The sequence below is a fragment of the Fusarium oxysporum genome, chromosome 12 (genome assembly GCF_000149955.1).
Source record: "Fusarium oxysporum f. sp. lycopersici 4287 chromosome 12, whole genome shotgun sequence".
NCBI classification, from domain to species: domain Eukaryota; kingdom Fungi; phylum Ascomycota; class Sordariomycetes; order Hypocreales; family Nectriaceae; genus Fusarium; species Fusarium oxysporum.
Genome location: NC_030997.1, coordinates 1,534,613 through 1,557,246, shown reverse-complemented (window position 1 = coordinate 1,557,246; position 22,634 = coordinate 1,534,613). Strand labels below are relative to the sequence as shown.

Genomic DNA, 22,634 nt, shown 5'->3' with positions numbered 1-22,634 from the left:
AGGGCGCGCCGCTGCCTATTCCGACCAGCAATCCAAAGCAAATTGACTTGAAGGTTCGCTGCAAGTCCTTCGCGATGGTAGCTACGGAGCATGATCCGTGATTCCTAGCAGGTAGGCAGGCAATCACGATGTTGTGATCATGAATTTTGCCAAGGGAATAACTATTATGGTCCTAGGGATCTTGCTGAGAGAGGTCTGGGTGGATTCGTTCCAACATGCCCTTGGCAGCGGCCATCTCCAGAGGAAGAGCGCAGAGCCAGCCAACGGTGTACTCTTCCAATGCAATTGCTTCATCGTCGTCGGGCATAGTTACTGTTTAATGAATAAGTTTAGTACGATGCGGTAAACAGCGAGTAATTAAGGATCACAGAGAGAAGCCATCAGAGCGCGTACGCACAGAGTTGATTGGCCAGCCGATAAAGTGAGACAAGAAATATACGCGCTGTCAAGGGTCTATTGCCCTTGGCCAATCGGGTACAGTACAACTTCTCACCTTACCAAATGAGAGAAGAGAAAAGGGATAACATAACAAGTAATTTCTACAGAGAATAGCGGTAGCATCCCTGCTCAAATACCACAGTCTCTAGCTTTTGAAAGGCTCTTCTATGAAACAAGCCACCAAGTTGTTTTTCGTCTCACTTCTTCCATATTTCAGATTCCCACAGCTTTCTTTCGTTTTCGATATCATCCATTTTCTCTTGGAAGTCCTTCCTCACTTCATTCAGGATCTGTCGAGCAGACTTTCCCTCTGCGTTTAGCTTATCCATCAGACATCCTTCATCGCCTTGAAGCCTTCGAAGTATGTCACCCATGCTTTTGTACTTTTCTTTCATTACGCCAGGCCAAAATATCCCGTTCGCAGCTTCATGGAGAGGCGTATTTCCTTTCAGATTCTTTGCACCTATGTCTGCACCATGATCAAGCAGAAATTCGATGGCATCAAGATTCTCTAGATTCTTGACTGCCGAGTGCAATGGCGTATTACCATTGTCGTCTGTATCTGTAACCTTCGCTCTGTGACCGAAAAGAATTTCGATAGCGGCTGTATCGATTGGCAGTCCCCCATCATAGGAACATAGACTATGCAACGCTGTTTCGCTATTCTTGTTGCGAATACTGGCATCAGCACCTCTGTCACAAAGATACTGAAAGATAGCCGTGTACTCATGACCGTAATTGCTGTAGTTCATGGCTGCATAGTGTAGGGGAGTATTTCCGTAAATGTCCTGTGAATTGATCGTCTCTGGGTTGCAGTCCAACAGCAGGCCAAGAATCGTGATGATTCGCTGCACTTTCTCCGCCATAATATTTTCAGCCACCTCGCGAGGATCTGCTTCTATTGATACTCGACAAGCCCAGTGGAGGGCCATGTTTCCCCAACTATCGCAATAAGATACTGTGTCTGCCACATGTCCGGCTCTGTTTGCGCAATCAAGCAGGATTGTGAGGGCATCAACATTCGCATATCGACTGGCGGTAGAGATGATTGTTATATCCACGCGATATGTGACATCTGTATCCTCTCTTAGCTTGACGTCAGGATCAGCGCCACTCTTAATGAGGCGTTGCGTCAAATCAGCCCCTGCCCACCCTGCAGCCAGGTTCAAGACCGTAAAAACTGGAACCTGCTTTGTTATGTACTTGCCAGTAATGGGGTCAAGAAAGCTGTCCCACGAGTATTCGACGTCAGAAGCACGGGCGCCTCGATCAAGCAACCAGTCGATGACCGCTTTTTTCCCCTCAATATTATCTTTCCAATCAAAAGTGTTGGTAGCTGCCATGATCGGAGTGAATCCATTATATTTATAGTGGATATCAGCGTCAAGAAGAGGGTGATCGAGCAGAAGCTTGACTGCCTCAAGTCGGCCACATTGAGCTGCCGTGTTCAACACTCGACAGCAACGGCCATCAAGATCAGTTCTCCCACTGGGCTTCATGAAGTTAGAGTAGTGATCCAAGAGTATTTTGAGCGCGTCAATACTCTCGTGTCGAGCTGCGACAATAAACGGGTCATAATACATGCCAAGAGCATGACCTCTCTTGATAGCCCAAGGGGCGTTTTCCAAATACTTCTTCAAAGCTGCTGTATCATTACGCTCGATAATTGCAGTGCGGAGGGGGAAGAATTGCTTTTCGTATAGGGTCGATCCATCTGTTTCGATTATTGTTGGGCGTATTCCGGCTGGACTTTCTGGCTCGTGAAGAATGCCGTTTTCACGTTCACGAAATTCTTCGTAAGGCGACATGGATAGCTACAGTTGTGGAGGCCGTTTTCCCCCGAGGTTAGATGGCTAAATAATCTTGACCTAAAGAACGAATAAATACAAGAAAACAATAGTAGAAATATACATAGAAAGCCTTCTGGCAGTATGGTAGACTATCTTCCATTGTGTCGCTATAAATCATCCTCACAAACTACCCTGGATCATCTCAGTTTAACCATGCAACCCGATGAGTCAGGCCGCCCATTTATCCGAATAATAGCCCGAAGTTCATAACACGCGCAAGCTGCTAACCGAAGACCCTGGAAAGCATTTGTCATAACGAATTATTGCATCAAGTAACCCACTGGAACGAGAATTTCCGGGAGTATTAGCCTATTATTTACGAGACCAAGCTTCCGGGATTGGGGACCCGGGGAGTCGGGTAACGGAGCTTGGGTCCTGAGTGGTCACGAACGCGTTACTAAGACGAAGCTAGCTAGCCGATCATAATAATCCTTGACGCCAATCGATATTATCGTGAACCTTGAGCCAATGATTCAACCCAGGCAGAGTCAGAAAATGGCTTTTATCAGCAAAGACAAGAGGGTTATATATAGCAAGAGTCTATTAGAGACTACGGATACTCAGGTTCTTGTTCTACTCAGTAAAACATAGTCATGGCTGGTAGCTGCGCTCTGCGGGCTACGGCCCAAAATTCCGCCATCCGCATCATCGCTAAAATCTTTAGTCTCGGCCTAATGAACCGGAAGCGATCGCTTCATTTAGATTTCAGGCTCACCGCAAGCTAGCGATAGCGGAAGCTGAAAAATTCCGGGTTCACGCTAAGAAGGCGGGGATCGATGCTCCATATATCGTCCCATCTTCATCTTATTCCTCGATTCCGATGTTGTTGATCAAATTATACATCATATCTTGACTCTTATGACCGCCTTCTGTCCGTTTTGACAGTCTCTGAGCTCTTTACATACGAACCATTTGGGAAGATTCCCGCTGAACAGTGTCAGTCAACATGAGCCATTTACCGACGGCTATTCCCCGAGGTTCATGGGTCCTCGTGACGGGAGCGAATTGTTACACCGGCAGCCATGTGGTCATAGAGCTTCTGAAGCAAGGCTTCAAAGTGCGTGGGACGGTGAGAGATCTCTCATATAGCAAGTGGCTCCTCGAGCACCCATCTGTGAAGCCGCACACAGACGAAGGAAAAGTGGAATTGGTTGTCGCAAACACATCAAAACCCGGAGATTTCGATGAGGCGGTGAAAGGCGTCTCGGCTATTATTCATCTCGCCAATATCGGTGACTATACACCAGACCCCAACGCTGGCTTTGCATCAGCTATCGAAGCTTCCTTGACCGTGTGCCGATCTGCTGCCAAGGAAGCTTCAGTCAAGCGATTTGTGGTAGCAGCTGGACTATGGTCGGCAGTATGGCCCAAGCCCGGGGAGACAAAGAGCATCGGGAAGGATACGTGGAACGAGGATTTGGTCAAGGTCGCACAGGCGCCGCCACCATATGAGTTGAGCCGTATTCTTCCAGTATACCTGGCTGCCAGAGTTGACGCCGAGAAGGCGGTATGGAAGTTCGCGAAAGACGAGAAGGTTCCTTGGGAAGTCAATTCGGTTAGTCCTTGTTGGACTCTGGGCGATCCTCTGGATGCGAGACACTATGGGCCTATGCCTACCCAGCTCTTGCAGCAACTATACCTTGGCAAGACAGATGCCCTGAAGGAGAACACAACGGGTAAGTTGACAGAGATATGGATAAGAGTCTCGGAAAAGCTGACGAGATAGTCTATTACACTCACGTCTCCGACGCAGCTGTCATTTACGTCGCAGCAGCTATCGACCCAGATGTCAAAGGCGCTCGCATTCCAGCACTGGCCAAGTCTTTCAACTGGAACAACGTTTTGGCTATCATGCGCAAAGCATATCCCGAGGAAGACTTTGAAGACGACTTTGTTCCTGGAGACCCTGTTTTAAGCTACAAGATTGAGAACGATATTGCACCCGAGCTGCTGCAAAAGTGGGCTGGAAGGGAGTGGATCAGTCTCGAGAAGGGAATTACAGAGACCATCGACTTTTCAAGGAAGCTGGGCAACTTGGACTAGTCCGGGAACTCGAGATGATGAGGTATATGTTGGAAAAGCTTTGAATGTCTTTATGTAACGTATGATCTGGACTTTGACAGGATTCAGAGGAACGAAAACTTATGGAAACAAGATATACAACTTCAACCCACGCCGGAGGAGGACATAGAACGTAGAACGTTCTGCATATTGTAAATACGTAGATGATGTCCTAAGCTTTGCTTGCAGGCTCTTCCAGTGGCTTTCTTCCGTAAACCACGTAACTATAAATACCAATGTCAGCAGAAGGTCGTAGTAGGATCAAGCGTAGAGAGGGACTTACACCGGGATATATGCATGTATACTTCGATCGCGCAGCTGCTTTCTCATCGCACTGCAGAACACGCGGACCTCATCCGCACTCCAGCCCAAGAACCTCGTAAACAATCCAAGCAACAGACCCTCCAAGCCATTGTTAATGTTAGCATAAGACCACTTTCCCAGTTCCTTATAGTGCTTGTCCTTGGGCCACTCGTTAATAGGCCACCTGAACCGCTTCTCCACCACATCAACAAAACCAGCCTTCTCAAGGAAGGTCTTGTACTTGGGAGCAAGATTAATGGCTCTTCCTGCTTTGGCACTGGCTTCGATGCTAAGAAGACCGGAGCGGAGAACTTCGCAGTCTGGGGGGAGGGTTCCGTCATCGCAGGCGATGGGATATGTTAGGTCTTGCATTTCAAGGTAGCCGCCAGGTTCGAGATTACTGTTATACGTTAGACGACTAGCGGTGGTTTGTTGAAGGGCTGACCTACTCGTAGGCATTTTGAACGAATTTCTCCATATCGGCGAAGGATCCTGTCATGACGCGGCAGAAGATGAAATCGAATGGCTCTGACCAGGTCCATTCTTTCTCGAGGTCATCGATTTCGAAGACGCAATTCGGTGGGACCCTGATGACGAGGTTAGCCTCACCAGACTATGCCAGTAAGTTGGAGCTTTACAATGAAGGTTGAATGGGACTGAGATCAACGCCAACGACCTGAAACAGTCAATTACCAAGAGGCCTAATAGAGTTAAAAGGTGGTTATACCTGAGCTTCTGGGTGAAGATCGGCTAGGTAACAACCGTCAGTCATCGCATGAGTTGATCTTCAACTTGTCTGGCTCACCATATTCGATAGCCCAAATACCGGTTCCCGTTCCGACATCCATGACCCGCTTGGCAGGCTCTTTGATCTTTGGACTGAGTCCAAGCTCTCCTTGTAGAGTCAAAAGCCATAGATTGTGTTGAAGATCTGTGTCAAAACTCAGCATGTAGTAGAAAACCTTGTCTCCGATTTACTAACCAAGACGATCACTCTCAGACGCATCATTAGGGAAATTGTATTCTGCATTCGCTGTTAGTCATGCAAAACTGGATTTAACTGGAGTGACTTACTACCAGAGCTCATGGCATGATATGTTCGTCCATTCTCCTCTTGGAACCGCAAGACGCTTGATCGAAGTGACTCCAGGCTTTCTGAATCGGTCTGTGGCTGTTTAGCTCTGACTCTCGGTGCAATATCACGTATGCGGCTTGGCGCCATTGGGAGACTCGCCGCTGAACTTACGCCAGAGAAAGTCGAGTCGCTATCGTCAAAGGTATCAGCAGCCTATTTAGAGAGTCAGCATTGATCGACACACTCAATACCACCGTCTCTCTATACCAATGCCTCATGCGGTTCTTGGGTAGGTGCCGACATGATGTATTGCGTCTGTTGGCTGGTAATATGTAGCAGATGGTTGCTAAGAATGAGTGAAATGGAAAAGGGCATTAACGTGAGGAATGATAGCAAGAAAACAATGATCAGTCAGGTGATCTTCGGAGTTCGGCTCAGGATAGGCAGGAAAGAAGAAAAACAACTCATGCAATCATACAATACTGCCTGGTTGAGTAACGTAATCCGATGCATGTTACGGGCACAGCGACAGACCCAACCAACAGACCCACCAACATTGCACCCATTGCTTCATCGGATAATCTTGTCTTCCTGAAGATCTTTTCGAATTGCCATCCGCTTATTGAACAAGGCTAAGACTGAAAGATCCTTTATTGAACCGCGTATAGGTTTGACAAAGACTGAAGACAAGATAAATGATGATATACATGATGATGATAGTGTCAGCTTACTTGGGCAAGTACCAGCCGTTCTATGAGATTATCCAAGTCTGACGAAGACCTCCTTGGGCTCTAGAGTTAGCCATTGATCCAAGGATATTCCATGGCAAACTTGAACCCTTCGAGCGAGGCCGTCACTTCCCCTGGAGATACACGTTAAATCAAGTACAAATCGCTCCTTTTAGCATAAATCTTGCCACCGAAAGACAGCGGCTTCATAGCTGTATTGATCGGAAAATAAGCGACCGCTCATTTTTACGTTATATCGGCTCGTTCCACACCCGGCAGGATATCCGGAATACTGGGGAGGCTGAGGACCTGTCAGTTTGGCAGTGGCAAAGAAGATAAACTCTAGCCTATCTGGCTGTTTGTCACGCCAATCAGGATCACACTGCAGGCTTGCAACCGAATACCCGTCGCCCCCTATTATATCAAAGGTTGGTAGCACAATCCTGCTGTCGGGTTTTCTGGCCACAGTAATATAAGCAGCTGAGGTTTTGAACTCCAAGATGGGATTCTGCGGCGCGAAAGGACTCTGAGATATACGCACTGGTGAGAGATATCTATTATATCTTTCACGCAACGCAACGTAATGTCAATGTCTGTCTTGGATGATGCCAGACCTACCCCAGACGCTCTCTCGCCCTCCACCAGAAGTCCGTGTACTAGAAGGTACTTCAAGACACCACTCAACTGGACCTTGGAAGCTAGACCAGCTCCAACTGGGGAAACCGGCTCGTTGGTTGACAGGATCGGGGTCGTGGCCATGGAGTGGTTGCCATCCCAGCCCGAACCCAAAATGGTCCAAGAGAAGACCCAAACTGCAAGCCGATCCCCACTTCTTGTCTTCCTCCATCCACTGGATCACGGCAACCCACGCATTAAGGATATCCTGGGGATAACCCAGGGTCCGCTTGGTGTACTCTTCGGCACTCCTGTAATAACCCCCCTCTGGTAAGATCCATTAGAGTTGCGGAGGATCATTAGATCCTTAATTCTCCCAGCCTCTATTGTTTTGGTGTTTGCCCAAGCCGCCATGGAATCACCATCTGGTACTTCCCAGACACTTTCCTCGCAGTATACCCGGCGCGGACAGACTCCCAGGCTTTCGGAGCTCCTGCTCGTTTGAGGTTTTCAGCTGTGTGCCAGGTAAACCACCACCCCAGACGTAGCTTAAGGCAGCACAGCCATCGGATGAAGAAGATCCAGAGATGATGCAGTCACTCTGAACGTCTATAAGCCTGTTTGGCCGAGATATCATGCCCACTGGCTTATACTCCCTGCACTCTTCGTGCTGTTCATTACAGAGATGTAACCAGGCTTTACAAAGCTCAAAGTCAACATCCACGCAGACGAGACGCCCGCCGAAACAGCTCGAGAATTCTATGTTTAGTTCCTTGTTTGTTCTCAGTCCCGAACCTAACCTGGGTTGTTCCTTGACTTGACGCGCGCGCTCCCATGCCGCACTATGAGAGCGCTCCGGAGCACACAACTGGAGACCACGAATCATCAGTGATCCATATCTAGGACGCCAATATGCACCGTTGTGGAAGCCAATGCAATTTGTAAATTCGCCATCGAACATGCATGTTCCTATCTCGATCGCCGCAGTCACCATCTCATTTTCTCCTATATCTGGGAAAGGGTCGGGTGCGCCTAAACGGTTCGGGGTGCGTGTCACCAGGCGAAATGTCTATATTTGATGAAAAGTCAAAATGCAAAAGGCACAGCACTTTGCGTTCATTCTGATGTGTTCCCAGGTTCTTGGGACCTGCCTCCCATAGTAGAGATCTGCCCGGTAAGGGTTGAATCCATCAGGGTAATCGCGGTAATTGCGGCCTGTGAACATGCCGTGGAATTCCACGTCGCTGCAGATATTGCAGAGACTGCTGTGGGAGATGAGGTCTTGGCTTTCTGCCATGCTAGCTCTGCCTGAAAATGGATGGGCTATGTAAGATAGGAGGCTTTTATCGAGGCTGCAAAAATGAGGAGGTGAAGTGAAAGTTATCAACCCGACAGCCAATACTTATAGCCTTTGGAAGTTATATTGTGGCACTGAGGGAGGGCTCAACCACCAATTTTAATCGGTTTGCAGAACTGTGAACAAGTAATCGTTTTGGGACGAATTGAGGAAACCGAGGAAATCCCTCATGTGTATAACCTGGCCTCAAAAGACGTTAAGGATATGGCCCAGAGCTGGGTGGCAACCCTTCTGACTCTTGGAGCACTATTGGCCGACCTCGCCAGGCCTGTGGATCTTCTCTATTATACGTGGCATCATTACCAGACGCATAAGGATTGCAGGCCTACTTAGAGCTGCAGCCAAGACATGCGTGTCCAGCACAGCAAGTACTCACTAAACAAGTCCTCGGCATTGATGATCATATCATGCGCAAAGGGATGAACGTGCAAGCTGACAGTTTCTCGAGATTCATAAGCAAATGTGGCAGAGACAGTGGATGATATAAGAGTTTACGTATTCATTGTCATCTGAGATTACTTAGATACTTCTCCAGAGTACTGGCTATACTTCAGTCATGCAAAAAAAAACTTTGACCCCTTCGGACCTAGCCAATTGCTTAACCCTCTTGATATCAAACATAGTTGGGTCATCTACAAACGCTTCCGAGAGATCAAGAACTCTCAACTTGCTAAACCGTCCTTGTGGTCCAGCTTCTTCAAGTAATTCTATAATACCCTCCAGGTATGGCGCAAGGAACACATCGTTACTACTACTAACCCAGCTTTCGATGAACCTGTGGGAACGAGGCTTGAGAACTTGGATATCTTTAGATATTCGATCAAGGACGACCTTGACACAGTCATCAACTCCCTTTGACCAGGCACCTTTGAAGAAGTCGGCGATATGGACCGCAAGAGTCCGGATGCGTGACAATTGTGAATAGGTTTCCTCTAAAACAGGATCCGGGTTGGGGAAATTCATGATGCTAATGCCGAGGTCTAGGTCTTCTAGAGAGTCTTTGTGTTTTATAACAGCCTCTGCTAGCTCTTTTTGGTCTGGCATACCGTAGATTCCGAGCCCATAGTCGACACGAACATTGAGCTTTCTGAGGGACCGACATGCAGTGATGAAATCTGGGACTCCAGATCGTAAGCATCCCACAATGGTTAACTCTGTGATTGGTGATGTCGAAACTGGGAAAGGGAGCACGTAATCAACAAGATGTGTCAGAGGGAGTTCATTGCCATCGCTCTCGGATCCGTTGTCCAGGTCATCAAACAATCCATAGGCACAGAGCGTTTGAATACAAGGGAGGTGCAGAAAGGATCTAGCATATGCCACGTCGACAACTTCCTCGCTATTCCAGGGTTGCAGAGTAACATGACGAACCTGGCCAAGAGGCAACTGTGGTGCCATTTTAGCCGGTCCATCAAGCAACCGACAAACAGCCTCCTTAACGTAAAGCAAAGGCATAAAGTGTTGGTGAGAATCAGGATGGAGGGAAGATACCGTAATATTCAGATGGGTTAACCTCGTACACCAAGCCAAGATCAAGGCCGCGATGGCATCTTCGCACCCGAGGCGTATGCGATGGCACACATGAGTTGAGAGAAACTTGGATACATTAAGATCCTTCTCAGCAGCGTCTGCGAGAGCAGCTAGACTCTCAGGGCTCAAGTCAGCTGAATCGGGATCATGATCGTGCAAGGGTCGAAGATATCCGAGGTCCAGCCTTTCAACGTGCCTTCGAAGATCAGGGTTTCGGAGAAGATGAAGAGCAAGTCTCTCGATAGAGGGCTCAAGACATTCTTGGCTGTTGTTCCATTGGCGCACGAGGAGAGGAAAGACGATTTTGTTGAAGCGGCTGTTGACGAGGCTGACGTTTTTAAGGGACTCGCGGTTACTTGTGACAAACTCGAGAATTCTTTCGAGGGTCTCGTCAGGCAAGTCGGATAAAACAGTCATAATACAGAGGAGAAGTATGGCTATTATGAAGATGTCTATTAAGTTGACGAATGCCTTGGCTCACGGAAATAAACCAGAGGTAAGTGATGTCATTATGTCTCTTTCGCGAATTACAGGTCAGTATTTGCTGACAGACGGTTTTCTTTGGTGCATAAAGTCCTACATCGTCAGCATAAGAGTTATGCATGTTACGTTATGCACTAAGCTTGAAACTGCGTGACGTGGTTGGCATGAGTTATTCTTCTATTGTTCTCCTAAGTTTTTTAAGGTTATTTCATTAGCCAGAAAGTCAGACGTTCCTAGTAAATTTGACAACAACGTAGTCAAGGTTTCTGAAAGAGAAGTCGAAGTAACCAAGCAGCACTTGTTGAAAAGTCTGTCTGGCGTGTGATGTGTTCTAGACGTGGTGCTTCAACCCCTCATTTTAGCGGCAACGATCACTATGGGCGCATCTAGACCACCACCGCCAACACAGCACCGCTCTCTGCACCATCTAATCACAGGACCTCTGCTGCTCTGGTGTGCACAGAGCCTCACCTCTTGGCTACATATCCTGCTCTTCAATTCCTCGTCCGGCTTCTCCATCGCAACTCAGCCAAGACCCATCACTTACCGCAACGTTACCGCGATTGTTTCTCAACTTGAGGTACTGAGAGCCTTACAAGGCTCATTTTCCGGGGCTGAGACTGTTGCCAAGACCAATAGTCCCAAATCATAGCGCCGAAATCTTTCAGCTCCCGACGCCAAGCCAATGAGACATCGCAGGGCTGATTTTAAGCATATTCGCCGAGATGAAAACGGCTCATGCTTATTTTTTGCAAAACAGCGGTCTTGGGAGTCATGCCCAATTGAGTTGGGTTGTCGGGATGAAGTGTTGCACTACGGAGGAGATCTCGTATAGAGGCAGGGGAGCTGTTTAGGGGTAGCTGTGCAACGAGAGGACGATAAGCAAGAGACGATCAATCTGTCTTTCGTCTATGGATTGCCACCATTATCGCATGCTTCATTCTTCTTCTCTTTTTTCCTTCAAATTGTCTGGACATGAGATGAACTAGGTACTGTATGTTGGTGATGAGGATATTCGGATGCGGAATGGTAGAGGGGCAGTGCTTGAGTAATGGTCCGTAGATGCCAGCCACCAACAAGAGCTTTTGTGGTTTCATCGCGTACCTCATTGGGGCAACGAGGTCTCTGCGTCAATTGAGCAGCGCGGTCAACGATATTTATCCTGTCCTAGCAACAACGTCTCGAAGCAATTGAAACCTCTCTCCAGGTCGTGATGGTCCCTGCATTACCCTCGTCGGAAGAAATCTCATCAAACCTTCTGATCTAACGCGATATCTCTCTATTTTTGGACCTCAAGCGCTCGTCTACAAGTTCTCTCCCAGTGTAATTAGCTCCGGTTCGAGGCGGAGATTGCTAACCAACACGCTAAATGGGTGCGGCTGAGGTGATCCTTGGTATGGAGGCTTCAGCTTCTGCAAGCCATGCCACACAATATTGGTTCTGGCCCTTCAGTGGCGTTTTGATCTGCCCAGGGGGAGAATCAGCTAAGCCGCATTTTCGCTCTGGGCTGGCTCCTTCATAATGATTGTTTCCTGCAATCGCGTCGCTCGTCTTTTTGCTTGGTTGTTTCCTCGTGCATCTCTTTTTCCTTACCATTCTTAGTACCAATTTTCACACTTTTGGCTGCAGTTCACCATGCGGTCATCTTCACAGGCTCTCCTTCTCGGAGCTATGCTCCAGGCCGTGAATGCAATGGACATTGCTCGCGCCGCCCAAAGGAATCACGCTCGCGACATACCAGCACCGACCATAACAGCATCCCCAATCGGTATCCTCGATGAACTCAAGCTGCTCGTCGGCAATGATGGACTCCGAATTCGACAAGCAGATTCATCGAGTGAGCCTTTGAAAGTTACTATCGCGCCCGATAAGACATGCGGATACTTGTCTGGCCAACCAGGCGCTGCAGTCACCTGTGAGAATGATCGCTTGTGTTCATGGGCTGCTTCGAGTGGTGTTGGTCTAGTCGCTTGCGCATCCGAGATTTACGTCGCTTGCGTTGAGTCCAGTAAAGCTGTTGACCCAAGTCAATGCAATGACGTTTGTCAGAGCAACACCTTCAATCTCTTATGGTGATTTACTACTGTCTGTCCCGGTTTCGAGTCTCAATGCTGACTGAACTTTTAGTACCAACTCCGACACGCCTTTCTGTCGCACGTATGCCTACCCAAGTGGTATTTTCGACTATCGATGCGCTTCCACATCTGTCGAGGATGTTCAATCCGTCAAGTTCACATACCAAGGCCAGAAGAATGCCAACTTCGTCACTACAACTCTCAGCGATGGTATCGAATCACAGTCAACAACAGTCACCAACACCGATAGTGGCTCTGCTGGCCAGGCAAGCGAGACGGAGACACAAACAGAAACAACGACTACTTCTGATGTTCCTGAGCCTACAAAGAAGTCCAAGTCAACACCTGTCGGTGCTATTGTCGGCGGTGTAGTCGGTGGTGTCGCTCTCATTGGCCTCATCGGTCTTGGTGCCGTCTGCCTGCTGCGCAGACGTAAATCCAAGCCTGAACCCGCCTCAGCACCGGTTCAACCTGTCATGGCTCAACAGCAACCTCCTCCTCCTCCCGCCCCTATGAACCAGAACCCATACCCTCAGCAACAGCATTACCAACCAGCTGTACAGCCTTATCCTGATCATAGCATGGCGGCATCTCCTGCACCATCAGATGCTCGTATATCGATGATGAGTGGACCTATGTCAAGTGTCGGGCCAGTTTCACCTGGGGGATGGAATCAACAGCCATCGCCCCCGCCGTTTCACACACCTGCGCCGGCGTATGAGATGGCTGGTCCTGAGGCCCGTGAGCAGGAGCCGGTCTATGAGATGGGTTCTGACTCTGTGAAGAAGTAAGATGATGAACATTTGTTCAGCTATTATATTCATCGCTCGGTAGTTCATTTAGAGTAATCATGATTTGGAATTAATAATTTCTCATGAGTTTCATTGATGACCTATTGATGTTTAATCCATGTTGACCATTCCCCAATCAGCAAAGATCTTGGATGTGAGACTCAAGTCACCACTTGCGATAGGCTTGGACCCTCCAAGGAAGTCATCGTAGTTGTTGTACACCGAGACCCTATGCTTGTGATCGGGAACAAGCGACAGCCCAGGGGCATCAGTCTTGATGACCAAGGTTCCCTCCTCATTCTCCTCTTGGGGTCTGCAAAATGTCAGCGTGAACAACTCCGACGTTAGAAGAAAACGCTTACAGCGGCTGAATTGAGTTCTCATAGACGTCTTCCAGTACAGAGACTACGCCCTTGCCAAGCTGCTCATCGCTCAATGCCGGGTTGAGATTGAGTTTGACCCGATCTCCGCTAAGCTGGGCATTGGGCGAAGTTCTCAGCACATGGTCGATATTAGCCTCAGCATTGCTTCCATAGAGGTAAAACGGCATTCTATCAGGATATTTCCTGTCCAAGTCATCGTAAGACATAGACCTCTTGACAACGACCTGAATGTCAGAAAGCTTGAACTTGGCCAGAGGTTCAGCACCATCAGCCGGGATGCCATCATCCATTCGGAACTCAACGTCGCCAGTTGACTCAAGAAGATTACCGAGTTTCTCAGGCTCCACGTTGGCGATGGTGTAGAACTTGTCTGGATTTTCTTTTCGCAGTTTCTGGTAGAGTTCCTTGACCTCGCCGGGGAGCTCAGCGGTGATGATGACTTGCCAGCGGTGAGCGGCCATGTTGAACATGGGAATGTGGACTAGGTAGACCTTGTCGTGACCTTGGACGACGAAGCCGTGGATGTCTGGCTTCTCGATGTTGCGAGCAAGAACATGCTACTGCTATCAGTATAAGTTATGCAAGGCTCAATCTGGAAAGCTTACCTGCACCTCTTCCTCTGCGATCTTTCTGAAGGAAGTGACCAAACTCTCAAGGAATGGCGAGTCGGTAGGCCAAGGGCTCATCGTCACATTGACCAGGAACGACAAATCACCGTGAGCGGGATGATCATTGTTAGAGAGCTCGAGGCGCCTCTTGAAATTGGTCAAACACTTGCCATAAGCCTTTTCACTGAATGATGACGAGGTGAGGAACAGAGGCCGATCAGATATGGGCGTCGCGTCATCTTCAATAGTGTAAGAGAGGCGCTTGAAGATGCGCTGATTGAGGTAGTTGGCTTCTCCCTGCATCGTGTAAGTATATACGCCAAGATGAGAGTCTAAAGTGACTTACGATATCGGTGTTGGGCTTGCCGTTGATCCGGAAGTTGCATGCGAAAGCGTTGATCACGATAGCAAAGACCACCGGCAGGATAGTTGATATAGCCGGACCTGTCAACGGTTAGTAGACTAGATGTTAATCACGGGCTTTGGAACTTACTTGTGAGGATCAATAGTGATGCTATCAGCAAAAGGCAAAAACTCAAGTTGCTCCCTCGTATAAGGCTGAATGGCCAACTTCGGAACAAAGGGTAAGTCTCCACCAGGAACAGGAGCGAACATTCTACGCTCAATCATAGAGGAGAAGTAGCCTCCCCACGCAGCATCGCAATGAATAGCGAAAGAAAGACCGCGGGCCTGGAATTCTTCGCGGAGCTCAACGACTTGACGGAGAGGATCACATGCTCCATGCTCAGTTGATCCGATGATGACGACACCACCGAAGACCGGTGTATGCTGAGATTCGTCATCGCCTTCGATGCAGGATTCCAGATGGGCGCGGAGGCTGGAGATGTCCATGCGGGCTTCTTCATCGACGGCGATGTCGACAAAGTTGTCGGAGCCAAGACCAGATATGGCTACATATTTGTCAGTGAGACTGTTGCGGGAAACGATTAGTTCACTGACCTCCGCCCTTGGGCCAAGAGTAATGCTTCGTGGCACTAACAAAGAACTTGGCAGGCTTGGTGATGCCAAACTTCTGATCAACATATTCCTTTCCGACAGTCTGAATCAGGTAATCCTTCAGAGCAGTCTGGAGGAAGGTGGCAGAAATGGCATATTCGCTAGTCAAGCGAGTGGGGATCTGGAGAATGGCGGTGGGCTTCAGGTTGAGAAGCTCCCATGTGGACAATTCGGTGAAGGGCTTTTCTTCTCCTTTACAAGTGGACACCTTGAAGGGGGGTTTGATGCGAGTCAAGAAGTTGAGTGGTGCGCCTTCGGCCATGGCGAGCTTGAGGGATAGTGGGTAGAACTTGAGGTTTCGAACTAAGTCATCGGTCAGACAAGCAAAGTTATAATGAATAGAATGATCGACTTACTTGCCCAGATGGCTTCAAGGTTGGCGACCGAGCCATCCTGCAACGTTGTTAGACATCATCATGACACATGAAGAGTTTACTGACGCAGGTAATGTGACCCCATGGTTCAACATCTGAGTCTTCACCACCAACACCGTAGCCATAGCCCAGCATGCGGCAAAGGTCCCCGCCGACTTGATGCTCCACGCCAGTAGTGTAGGGACTAGCCTCTGTCGCAACGTTGTTGGGGTTGTACATCATAGCTGCCATATCTACATACCGTCCCATCAGCAGTTCTCAACATACACCAGCCTCTTACTTACATCCTATGATACTAGGCATAGCAGTATCCATGTTCATATGAGCATTATACCTCGGCGACCAAAACGGAATCGAGTTGGTGGACAGCTTCTTGGATATATCCTTGACATCTTCACGAAGTTGAGCAATACTACCTTGAAACTCCTCCGTCTTGATCATGTCCTGAGTAATGAAGGCTGGATCATCCTTGTAGAGATTCTCTCGTGTGTCCTTCTGTTCATTCAAGACATAAGTAAAGAATTCACTGAGAAGCTCAAAGTTCTCGGCGCGGGGACCGAGGAAGTATGAGCCGACGCGGGCATGTTGACGGCGCTCATGCTCGATCTGCTCGTCGGTGACCATTGTGTTTATGTTGGAGTAGTGATAGAGATATTGAACAGTATGGGGGATCTCGGGGACGGCCACCAGGGTTGGGAAGAGGCGGTATTCTTATATCACACATGCTACCAGAAATCCATCTCTGCAGTACCATGAGGGTTGCTGAACTTGACCCCAGCTGAAAGTGCAACAAATCCGTATACTGAGCTTATCCATTCTCTACACATTGAGGGGTATCGCAGCCTTGCCCTCCATCGTCGTCACAAAGACCAGTCTAGAACAGTGACAAGTGATGCATCTGAAACATAGCCATCACCGTGAATGTTTAAAAGCATATAGTCTCATGCACGGAACGAATATACGCAGTCTCATATGTGCGAATTTTTGAATGGGGAAAGGTGAGCCTGCACTATTGATGCTTCAGCTGAGACTTGTTAGTGGCGGTAACCCCATTGAGGATCGGGCAAAGGACCCTGTTGCCCCATGACCCACGGAATACGGCAAATCGTGTATGTAAAAGTCTACATTTATTTCGTGCTCCAAATTCATTTATCTCATGTGAACATGAATCTTCCTACATTGTTCTGCTGCTATTATTGGTCTTGTTGTCTTATCCTGTGGTACCCCGCATCATGGCTACGTTCGCAACATGTCTTACATCCCCACTTTGAGATGGCGATAACGCGTACACGATTACTTATTGATGAGACCAATCACTTCTCCTCCTGCTTTTGCCAGACAATGTCACTCATTGCCTTTGCAGCTCGTCCAGCCAAGTCTCGGACTTCGGGTGATAGATCCTCGTTGTTAGACTCAGCCTCAAACCTCCTCCGTGCAAATTCCCTCCTTGCCGTCTCCCATCTCGCCCGACCTTTATACTTCTTCCGTGACCTGTTCCACGGAAGTTCATTATCTCTCAACTCCAATATCCTATCCACCACCTCAATATCCCTCTCATCTCTCGTATGCGGATACTCAGCATAAACCTCCTTCCCAGCAATGATAGTCCATAGCGCAGCGCAAGTAATGTAGTGACTGAGAATCTCATGATCTGGCGGGGGTGATACGCGGCGATACCATGGCGTCGGGGCTTTTTCTAGTGCATCAACAGCACATATTTCTCCTTGGACGCGTATGTTTGCTACTCCGCTGGCAGTTAGCCGAGCGTAGAACGCGTTCAGGTTCTGCTCTGCTTGTTGCTCTGGCCATGACCAACCAGCTCCGCATCCACAGGAGTCGTTTCTCACTTCGGCGATTGAGGCGCCCAGAATAATCAGGTCGCTCCAAAGAGTGCCTAGTTTCCAGACCCAATCTCTCTTGAGGGGAATCGTCATTGGTACTGGTTCTGGGGGATCTGGTCGGGCTTTGAGTCTTCTGACTAGATCAACTAGTTTCTCCTGTCGAGCCTCGTCGGTGAAGGGGATTTTCTTCGCTGTGTGAAGAATAGAGTACCAAAGGTTCCAAAGAAGCACTTCAGCGTTTTCAGAGTGATCTCGCTCATTTTCGGGCTCAGGCCAATCTTGTTCAGGTCCCCAAAGCTCGAGTGCCTTCTCGGGGCTATGATACTTTCGCTGCAGTCGAGCGGTCCTCTCTTGTCGAAAGTATGCCGTGCCAGCATTGGCAGTGGAGTATGCCTCATCAATTGGCGTGGCCAGAATACCGACTGTCTCGGCCCTCGAAAGGTCGCCTGCCATGTATTGATCTACGACAGCTGTATCTGCGCAGAACCAATTTCGGATCTCAGCTAACCGGTCAATCTTAGCAGCCAAATTGAGGGCATCGTCATCGGCGACTGCTTCCGCGCGGTCATTTTCCTTGGTTTCCCTTTCTATCCTTAGTATACGTGTCTCCTCTGCTTTTGCTTGGTCTCGCTTCTCCTTCGATGGTCTGGTCTTGGGCATTGTTAAAAATTTAGAGCTAGTATCGGAGCATTATAATATTTTTAGTGATTCAAATCTTGACACGGAGTTAAATACTGGTTGGGCAGTGGGTCTGAAGCATTAGTCCCCCAGTTTCCGTATCCGTCTCACCGAAGAGTCATTGCCGACCCAATATCTTACATCAGCCTGCTAATCGTCAATACGCAAGACCGAATGCCCCTTTCTGGTTCGCAATGAAATCGGGCAAACTGGCTGAGCAGCTAAGTAAAACTGCGACACAGTTACGGATCTCAATGGGAGCCTGGCTTTATCTTATGTTGCATGTTTTGCGATTCAATTGACATCATTCGTTTGCTGTATGACAAGGTCTCTGCGTATCATAATTACAGCATCGCAATGGCGCCTATCTGCGAAACAATTAGGCATCAAAGCTCTTCCTCAGCCTTAGGAGAGATCATTGCCACGATTGCGCTTTTTTTCCTTCTTCTTTGAGACTGTAGCCCCCAACTCAAAATCCTCAAATCTAACACCATGGCAGATATCGACTTTGGACATTGTTTTCAACCAGGGATCCGTTTTGTTTTTAAAAGAACAATAATGACTATAAAAATAAGCATCCTCGTGCCGCCTTGGCGATCTGAGTTGAGTAGAGAACTCCTGTAGCTGCAAAAAGCTCTTTTCTTCAGCAGGACGGCCCGTAGGGCTCGGGACCTCCAAGCCGAAGCTGAGCATCTGCTTTATTAGCATCCCCAGCATTATGGCGGTACACTCCGTGTGACAGCCACCGTCACTGCTCCAGAACGAATCGAGTAGCTCGTAAAGATTGTCCAGGAACCCTTGCGTGAGACTCTGTCCGCGTTGTTCTAGTGAGTCTGCACAGCTGTCAGTCATGCGCCCCGAGCACTTCATTGTTGTAACTTACCCAAAATGGTGTTAGGGAGTGGCAGGTCTGTTCGTATCGGCCTGGCGGTCAATTTCAGAATTGAATAAACAACAGAGTTGAACAACTCGGTCTTCTCAAAGACCCAACTGATGAACAGTCGAGATATATTCGCCTGGTAATCAGATCCTTCTATCTCATCTTCCTGGATGACAGAGGCGATCCAGTTCTCAGCAAACATCTCCACGATCTCATGGCACATGTAGTAGTCAACAAGTATAGCCATCTCCGTCAATAGGCTAAGCTCCATGGTCTTCGGGACACGTCTATGGTGCCCATGCATGATGTCTAGTAAGATGAGCAGCGCTTCGGCGCTATACTCAAAAGCCTTGGCTTCAAAGCGCCCATTCTGGTTGCGGCAGCTCTCTTTGAATGGACCATCGAGCATCGCCTTGAAGACGGGTGACGCAAGCATCAAGTGCGCTGAGGAAACGCGGTAACACAGTTCGACATTTTACCCATGCTCGTAAAATGGTTTCAGGTTCTTCAGATCACCACGGCTCTGTATCGAAGATGTAAAGTCCTTGAACTCCTCTGAAGCAGGTCGTTCGAGCTCTTTTTGGTCACCTTACTCTTTATGCTCGCCTTTCTCGACCTCATTCTCTTCCTCGGCGGCATCCGGATCGGCGGCTTCAGGCAACGGTTCTGGGTGGCTGCGGAAATTGGGCTTTCGGAGAATGATATCTGTGTCTCCTTTAGGAGCGGAGACTAGTAGTGAAGGCTTCATTCCTGTTGATACCGCCAGTGGCTGTTGGCTCGATTAGGCGTTAATGGTAAGGATCAAACATGTCGCGTCTGTGCTTCGGGTATCACTTATCGCGTATCGCATCTCAATCATGGCACTATCGTTATCACTTATCGCGTATCGCATCTCAATCATGGCACTATCGTTATCGTTTATCAGCTTATCTGATCTCTCACACCGATATTCTTCTCAAACTTTAGGGTAGCATCAGTCACTGACAAGACAACGCACTGTCGCCTTTATATTGATAAAAGAACCTTTAAATAGGAAATAACAGGCTCTTTGGTCTTAGTTAATAGACTGTAGTATATTTTTATTACACTACTTCCAATACTAGCAGCCATATAATTAAATATCTTACGAGGTAAAGACAGCAAAATAGAACAAAGTGTGCCTAGTCGTATCCCTCCAAGAAATATAATTTTGCGAACAAACTTCAGGCTAGAAGGCCAGAGACGCTCCAGCACTGGGCCCTTCTTCTCTGCATACTTTTAATAAATGTGATGCATGGATGGCTACGCGGCGTGAAAATCCTTGGCATTGCTCCAGCATGCCAGATCAGCATCTCAGCTGTGACTGAGATGAACAAATTGCCGTAAGTGGCTTGCATATCCCCCAAGCCCACCATCTTATGTCCTAGTAAGACAGTGCCTCAATTTGAAACGATCATCACGTGTCTTTAGCCATTGGAATGGTTCTCCTTGTCTGCTCAATGGTGGCCGACTGAACCCAGTAAATGCTACATTTCAACGATTCGTTGTACTCAAAAGCACCTCCCCCTCACTTTAACATACCCATGCTGATGCTACCAAATGGCGATACTGTTCCGCATTCTGCAAGGTCACCGGACTATCAGAAGAATCATCCAGGATGAGGTTGAAAACTAGCGATATCCCGCAGCGACTAGTGGTAAGCTAAAGGCGCTTCAGCTGGCTCTAGTGCTCGGACCGCTATGGCAGGTAACCCAAACGGGACAAGATCCCCCTGAAGGGAGTAATAGTTTCAGCTTAGTGACGTTCTATTGAGGCATGATGATAAGAGGAGAAAAGAAAAGAAAAATTGAAAATGAATGGGTATTTATGCAATTCAGCTGCAGTTCATCTTCCCCAGCTCTTTTCTTTTCATTTTATTCATTTACAGTCAGAATTCACAATGGTCTACGTAACCTCTACCAAGCATCCCAAGGGACTCCGTCTCCTCTCCCTCGATGGCGGTGGCGTCCGAGGCATCATGGGTCTCGTTATCCTCAGAGAGCTCATGCTTCGCGTCCAGAAGAAGAAAGGTCTGGACAAGATTCCCTTACCAGCTGATTACTTCGAGCTCGCTGGTGGTACCAGCACAGGCGGTATCATGGGTATCATGCTCTTTCGTCTTCGCATGAGCGTTGATGACACCATTAAGGAATATGACAGAATCGCCAAGACGATCTTCAGTCCTAAGATCTACGGCTGGGATATTAGCTGGATCCCTGGTTCATCGTACCTCAACAACAGCAAGGCTTTAGTTCAGGACAGCAGATTTGATGCTGGGTCTATGAGCAAGGCTATTGACGAGGTTGTTGAGAAATTTGGCCTTGATGAAAATGACAAAAAGCTGAAGGGCAACGCGCCTCTTCAGCACGAAGGTGGTGCACGGATGTAAGTATCTCTCCGCCTTTTTAAAACGTCGCTGACATCAGACAGGTTCTGCTGTACTACTGCCCAGAACAGAGCTGAGTCTATGTTGATGCGAACCTACAAGGACAAGACCATCTACACCAAGTCCAAAGTCAACGATGCTTTACTCAAACACGGTGACAAGCTCACGATCAGCATCGCAGCACGCGCAACATCTGCTGCTCCAACCTTCTTCCCCGAAGTGAAGTTTCCAGAGGATAAGCCTGAGTTGGTGTTCTGGGACGGTGGCCTTCTTAACAACAACCCCATCGACCAGCTCTGGTACACACGCTTTGAGCTCGTTGACCCCAAAGACCCTTCACCGCCGATCTCATGCGTTATCAGCCTCGGTACTGGCTACGTCAGCCCAGGAAAGGCAAAGCAGTCTTGGATCAAGGTTGTTGGAGTAGCGTCCAAGGTCATGGACTTTGCTACCAACACCAACGCTAAGGGCAAGGACTTTTCACGACACATGACGCATCTGAATGAGAGAGATGAGCACAAGGATACCAAGTATATTCGTTTTAACCCATTCTTGAAGGAGGAGATTGGTCTTGATGAGTACCTGAGGATGGACGACCTCAAGGTGATTGCGCAGAAGACCATGGATGATCCTAACCCTACAAACCAGTTTTGGATCAACCAAGCTGTGGATGCTATTTGCGCATGAGATAGAATCAAATGGGATGAACAAAAGGATTTTTGGGCTGTGGATAATCTGGCATCGATAAGCTGTCATTTGCGCGAAGTCAAGTACTAATGGAGCAAATGTATGGCATACGTGCATTGACTTCACCATTCTATGTGATTCACATGTCTGGAGGGCCACATAAGTAACGCAGTTGAGATTTATGATAACAATAATGGGGAAAGATCTACGCTCTGGTTGCTATGTAGCTGGAAGCGATCACACCAAACGGTATATGCCGGTCTGAGAACAGATCCCCCCATAAAAATGAAACGAACACGTGATTGGCGTCAACAAGTTCGATGGTCAAACTGTAAGAATGAGAATGTTATTAAGGTTGTTCCCTCAAGATTATCTAGACAAATTCCTGCCCAATATTCAGAGGGGACCAGTTTCCACGTCATCGAAGCCAGTACGGTCGAGGGCTGATGCCAGCGA

At 48.2% G+C, this 22,634-nt stretch overlaps 12 protein-coding genes across 14 annotated transcripts; 3 read left to right on the top strand and 9 right to left on the bottom strand.

Moving 5' to 3' along the window:
- Nucleotides 1-172: 172 nt before the first annotated feature.
- FOXG_14583 (uncharacterized protein) lies at nucleotides 173-307 on the bottom strand (the record flags this gene model as incomplete). The annotated part of the gene is made up of 1 exon (XM_018394637.1): nucleotides 173-307. One exon carries the CDS (start codon nucleotides 305-307, stop codon nucleotides 173-175), a length of 135 nt encoding a protein of 44 aa, XP_018254164.1.
- A 225-nt stretch (nucleotides 308-532) lies between these two features.
- On the bottom strand, nucleotides 533-2,368 carry FOXG_14582 (uncharacterized protein). The gene has a single exon (XM_018394636.1). It carries the CDS (start codon nucleotides 2,244-2,246, stop codon nucleotides 636-638), a length of 1,611 nt encoding a protein of 536 aa, XP_018254163.1. The 5' UTR covers nucleotides 2,247-2,368; the 3' UTR covers nucleotides 533-635.
- Nucleotides 2,369-3,085: 717 nt separating this feature from the next.
- On the top strand, nucleotides 3,086-4,595 carry FOXG_14581 (uncharacterized protein). Of its 2 annotated transcripts, XM_018394635.1 has the most exons (3): nucleotides 3,095-3,964; nucleotides 4,015-4,390; nucleotides 4,444-4,511. In XM_018394635.1, the coding sequence occupies exons 1-2, from the start codon at nucleotides 3,235-3,237 to the stop codon at nucleotides 4,329-4,331; spliced, it is 1,047 nt and encodes a 348-aa protein (XP_018254162.1). In that variant the 5' UTR covers nucleotides 3,095-3,234; the 3' UTR covers nucleotides 4,332-4,390; nucleotides 4,444-4,511. The 2 variants fall into 2 exon arrangements, with proteins under 2 accessions (XP_018254161.1, XP_018254162.1); XM_018394634.1 differs by having other exon boundaries at nucleotides 3,086-3,964; nucleotides 4,015-4,595.
- On the bottom strand, nucleotides 4,343-6,080 carry FOXG_14580 (uncharacterized protein; the record flags this gene model as incomplete). 2 transcript variants are annotated; one of them, XM_018394633.1, is made up of 10 exons in its annotated part: nucleotides 4,343-4,573; nucleotides 4,633-5,052; nucleotides 5,102-5,239; nucleotides 5,291-5,328; nucleotides 5,380-5,402; nucleotides 5,458-5,583; nucleotides 5,635-5,676; nucleotides 5,727-5,817; nucleotides 5,899-5,940; nucleotides 5,995-6,080. In XM_018394633.1, the coding sequence occupies 10 exons, from the start codon at nucleotides 6,028-6,030 to the stop codon at nucleotides 4,522-4,524; spliced, it is 1,008 nt and encodes a 335-aa protein (XP_018254160.1). In that variant the 3' UTR covers nucleotides 4,343-4,521. The 2 variants fall into 2 exon arrangements, with proteins under 2 accessions (XP_018254160.1, XP_018254159.1); XM_018394632.1 differs by having other exon boundaries at nucleotides 5,727-5,940; nucleotides 5,995-6,030.
- A 1,408-nt stretch (nucleotides 6,081-7,488) lies between these two features.
- FOXG_14579 (uncharacterized protein) lies at nucleotides 7,489-8,367 on the bottom strand (the record flags this gene model as incomplete). Its single annotated transcript, XM_018394631.1, has 2 exons — nucleotides 7,489-8,139; nucleotides 8,218-8,367. 2 exons carry the CDS (start codon nucleotides 8,365-8,367, stop codon nucleotides 7,489-7,491), a joined length of 801 nt encoding a protein of 266 aa, XP_018254158.1.
- Nucleotides 8,368-8,970: 603 nt separating this feature from the next.
- FOXG_21583 (uncharacterized protein) lies at nucleotides 8,971-10,374 on the bottom strand (the record flags this gene model as incomplete). The annotated part of the gene is made up of 1 exon (XM_018401927.1): nucleotides 8,971-10,374. One exon carries the CDS (start codon nucleotides 10,372-10,374, stop codon nucleotides 8,971-8,973), a length of 1,404 nt encoding a protein of 467 aa, XP_018254157.1.
- Nucleotides 10,375-11,979: 1,605 nt separating this feature from the next.
- FOXG_14577 (uncharacterized protein) lies at nucleotides 11,980-13,442 on the top strand. Its single transcript, XM_018394630.1, has 2 exons — nucleotides 11,980-12,512; nucleotides 12,568-13,442. Exons 1-2 carry the CDS (start codon nucleotides 12,076-12,078, stop codon nucleotides 13,304-13,306), a joined length of 1,176 nt encoding a protein of 391 aa, XP_018254156.1. The 5' UTR covers nucleotides 11,980-12,075; the 3' UTR covers nucleotides 13,307-13,442.
- Nucleotides 13,383-16,312, bottom strand: FOXG_14576 (uncharacterized protein; the record flags this gene model as incomplete). The annotated part of the gene is made up of 9 exons (XM_018394629.1): nucleotides 13,383-13,619; nucleotides 13,669-14,246; nucleotides 14,295-14,587; nucleotides 14,644-14,741; nucleotides 14,791-15,208; nucleotides 15,258-15,617; nucleotides 15,671-15,707; nucleotides 15,755-15,921; nucleotides 15,973-16,312. 9 exons carry the CDS (start codon nucleotides 16,310-16,312, stop codon nucleotides 13,418-13,420), a joined length of 2,493 nt encoding a protein of 830 aa, XP_018254155.1. The 3' UTR covers nucleotides 13,383-13,417.
- A 689-nt stretch (nucleotides 16,313-17,001) lies between these two features.
- Nucleotides 17,002-18,189, bottom strand: FOXG_14575 (uncharacterized protein; the record flags this gene model as incomplete). Its single annotated transcript, XM_018394628.1, has 1 exon — nucleotides 17,002-18,189. The coding sequence occupies one exon, from the start codon at nucleotides 18,187-18,189 to the stop codon at nucleotides 17,002-17,004; it is 1,188 nt and encodes a 395-aa protein (XP_018254154.1).
- Nucleotides 18,190-18,850: 661 nt separating this feature from the next.
- Nucleotides 18,851-19,523, bottom strand: FOXG_14574 (uncharacterized protein; the record flags this gene model as incomplete). Its single annotated transcript, XM_018394627.1, has 3 exons — nucleotides 18,851-18,900; nucleotides 18,954-19,040; nucleotides 19,091-19,523. 3 exons carry the CDS (start codon nucleotides 19,521-19,523, stop codon nucleotides 18,851-18,853), a joined length of 570 nt encoding a protein of 189 aa, XP_018254153.1.
- A 153-nt stretch (nucleotides 19,524-19,676) lies between these two features.
- Nucleotides 19,677-19,835, bottom strand: FOXG_21582 (uncharacterized protein; the record flags this gene model as incomplete). Its single annotated transcript, XM_018401926.1, has 1 exon — nucleotides 19,677-19,835. The coding sequence occupies one exon, from the start codon at nucleotides 19,833-19,835 to the stop codon at nucleotides 19,677-19,679; it is 159 nt and encodes a 52-aa protein (XP_018254152.1).
- Nucleotides 19,836-21,005: 1,170 nt separating this feature from the next.
- FOXG_14573 (uncharacterized protein) lies at nucleotides 21,006-22,178 on the top strand (the record flags this gene model as incomplete). The annotated part of the gene is made up of 2 exons (XM_018394626.1): nucleotides 21,006-21,490; nucleotides 21,536-22,178. The coding sequence occupies 2 exons, from the start codon at nucleotides 21,006-21,008 to the stop codon at nucleotides 22,176-22,178; spliced, it is 1,128 nt and encodes a 375-aa protein (XP_018254151.1).
- Between the last annotated feature and the right edge of the window lie 456 nt (nucleotides 22,179-22,634).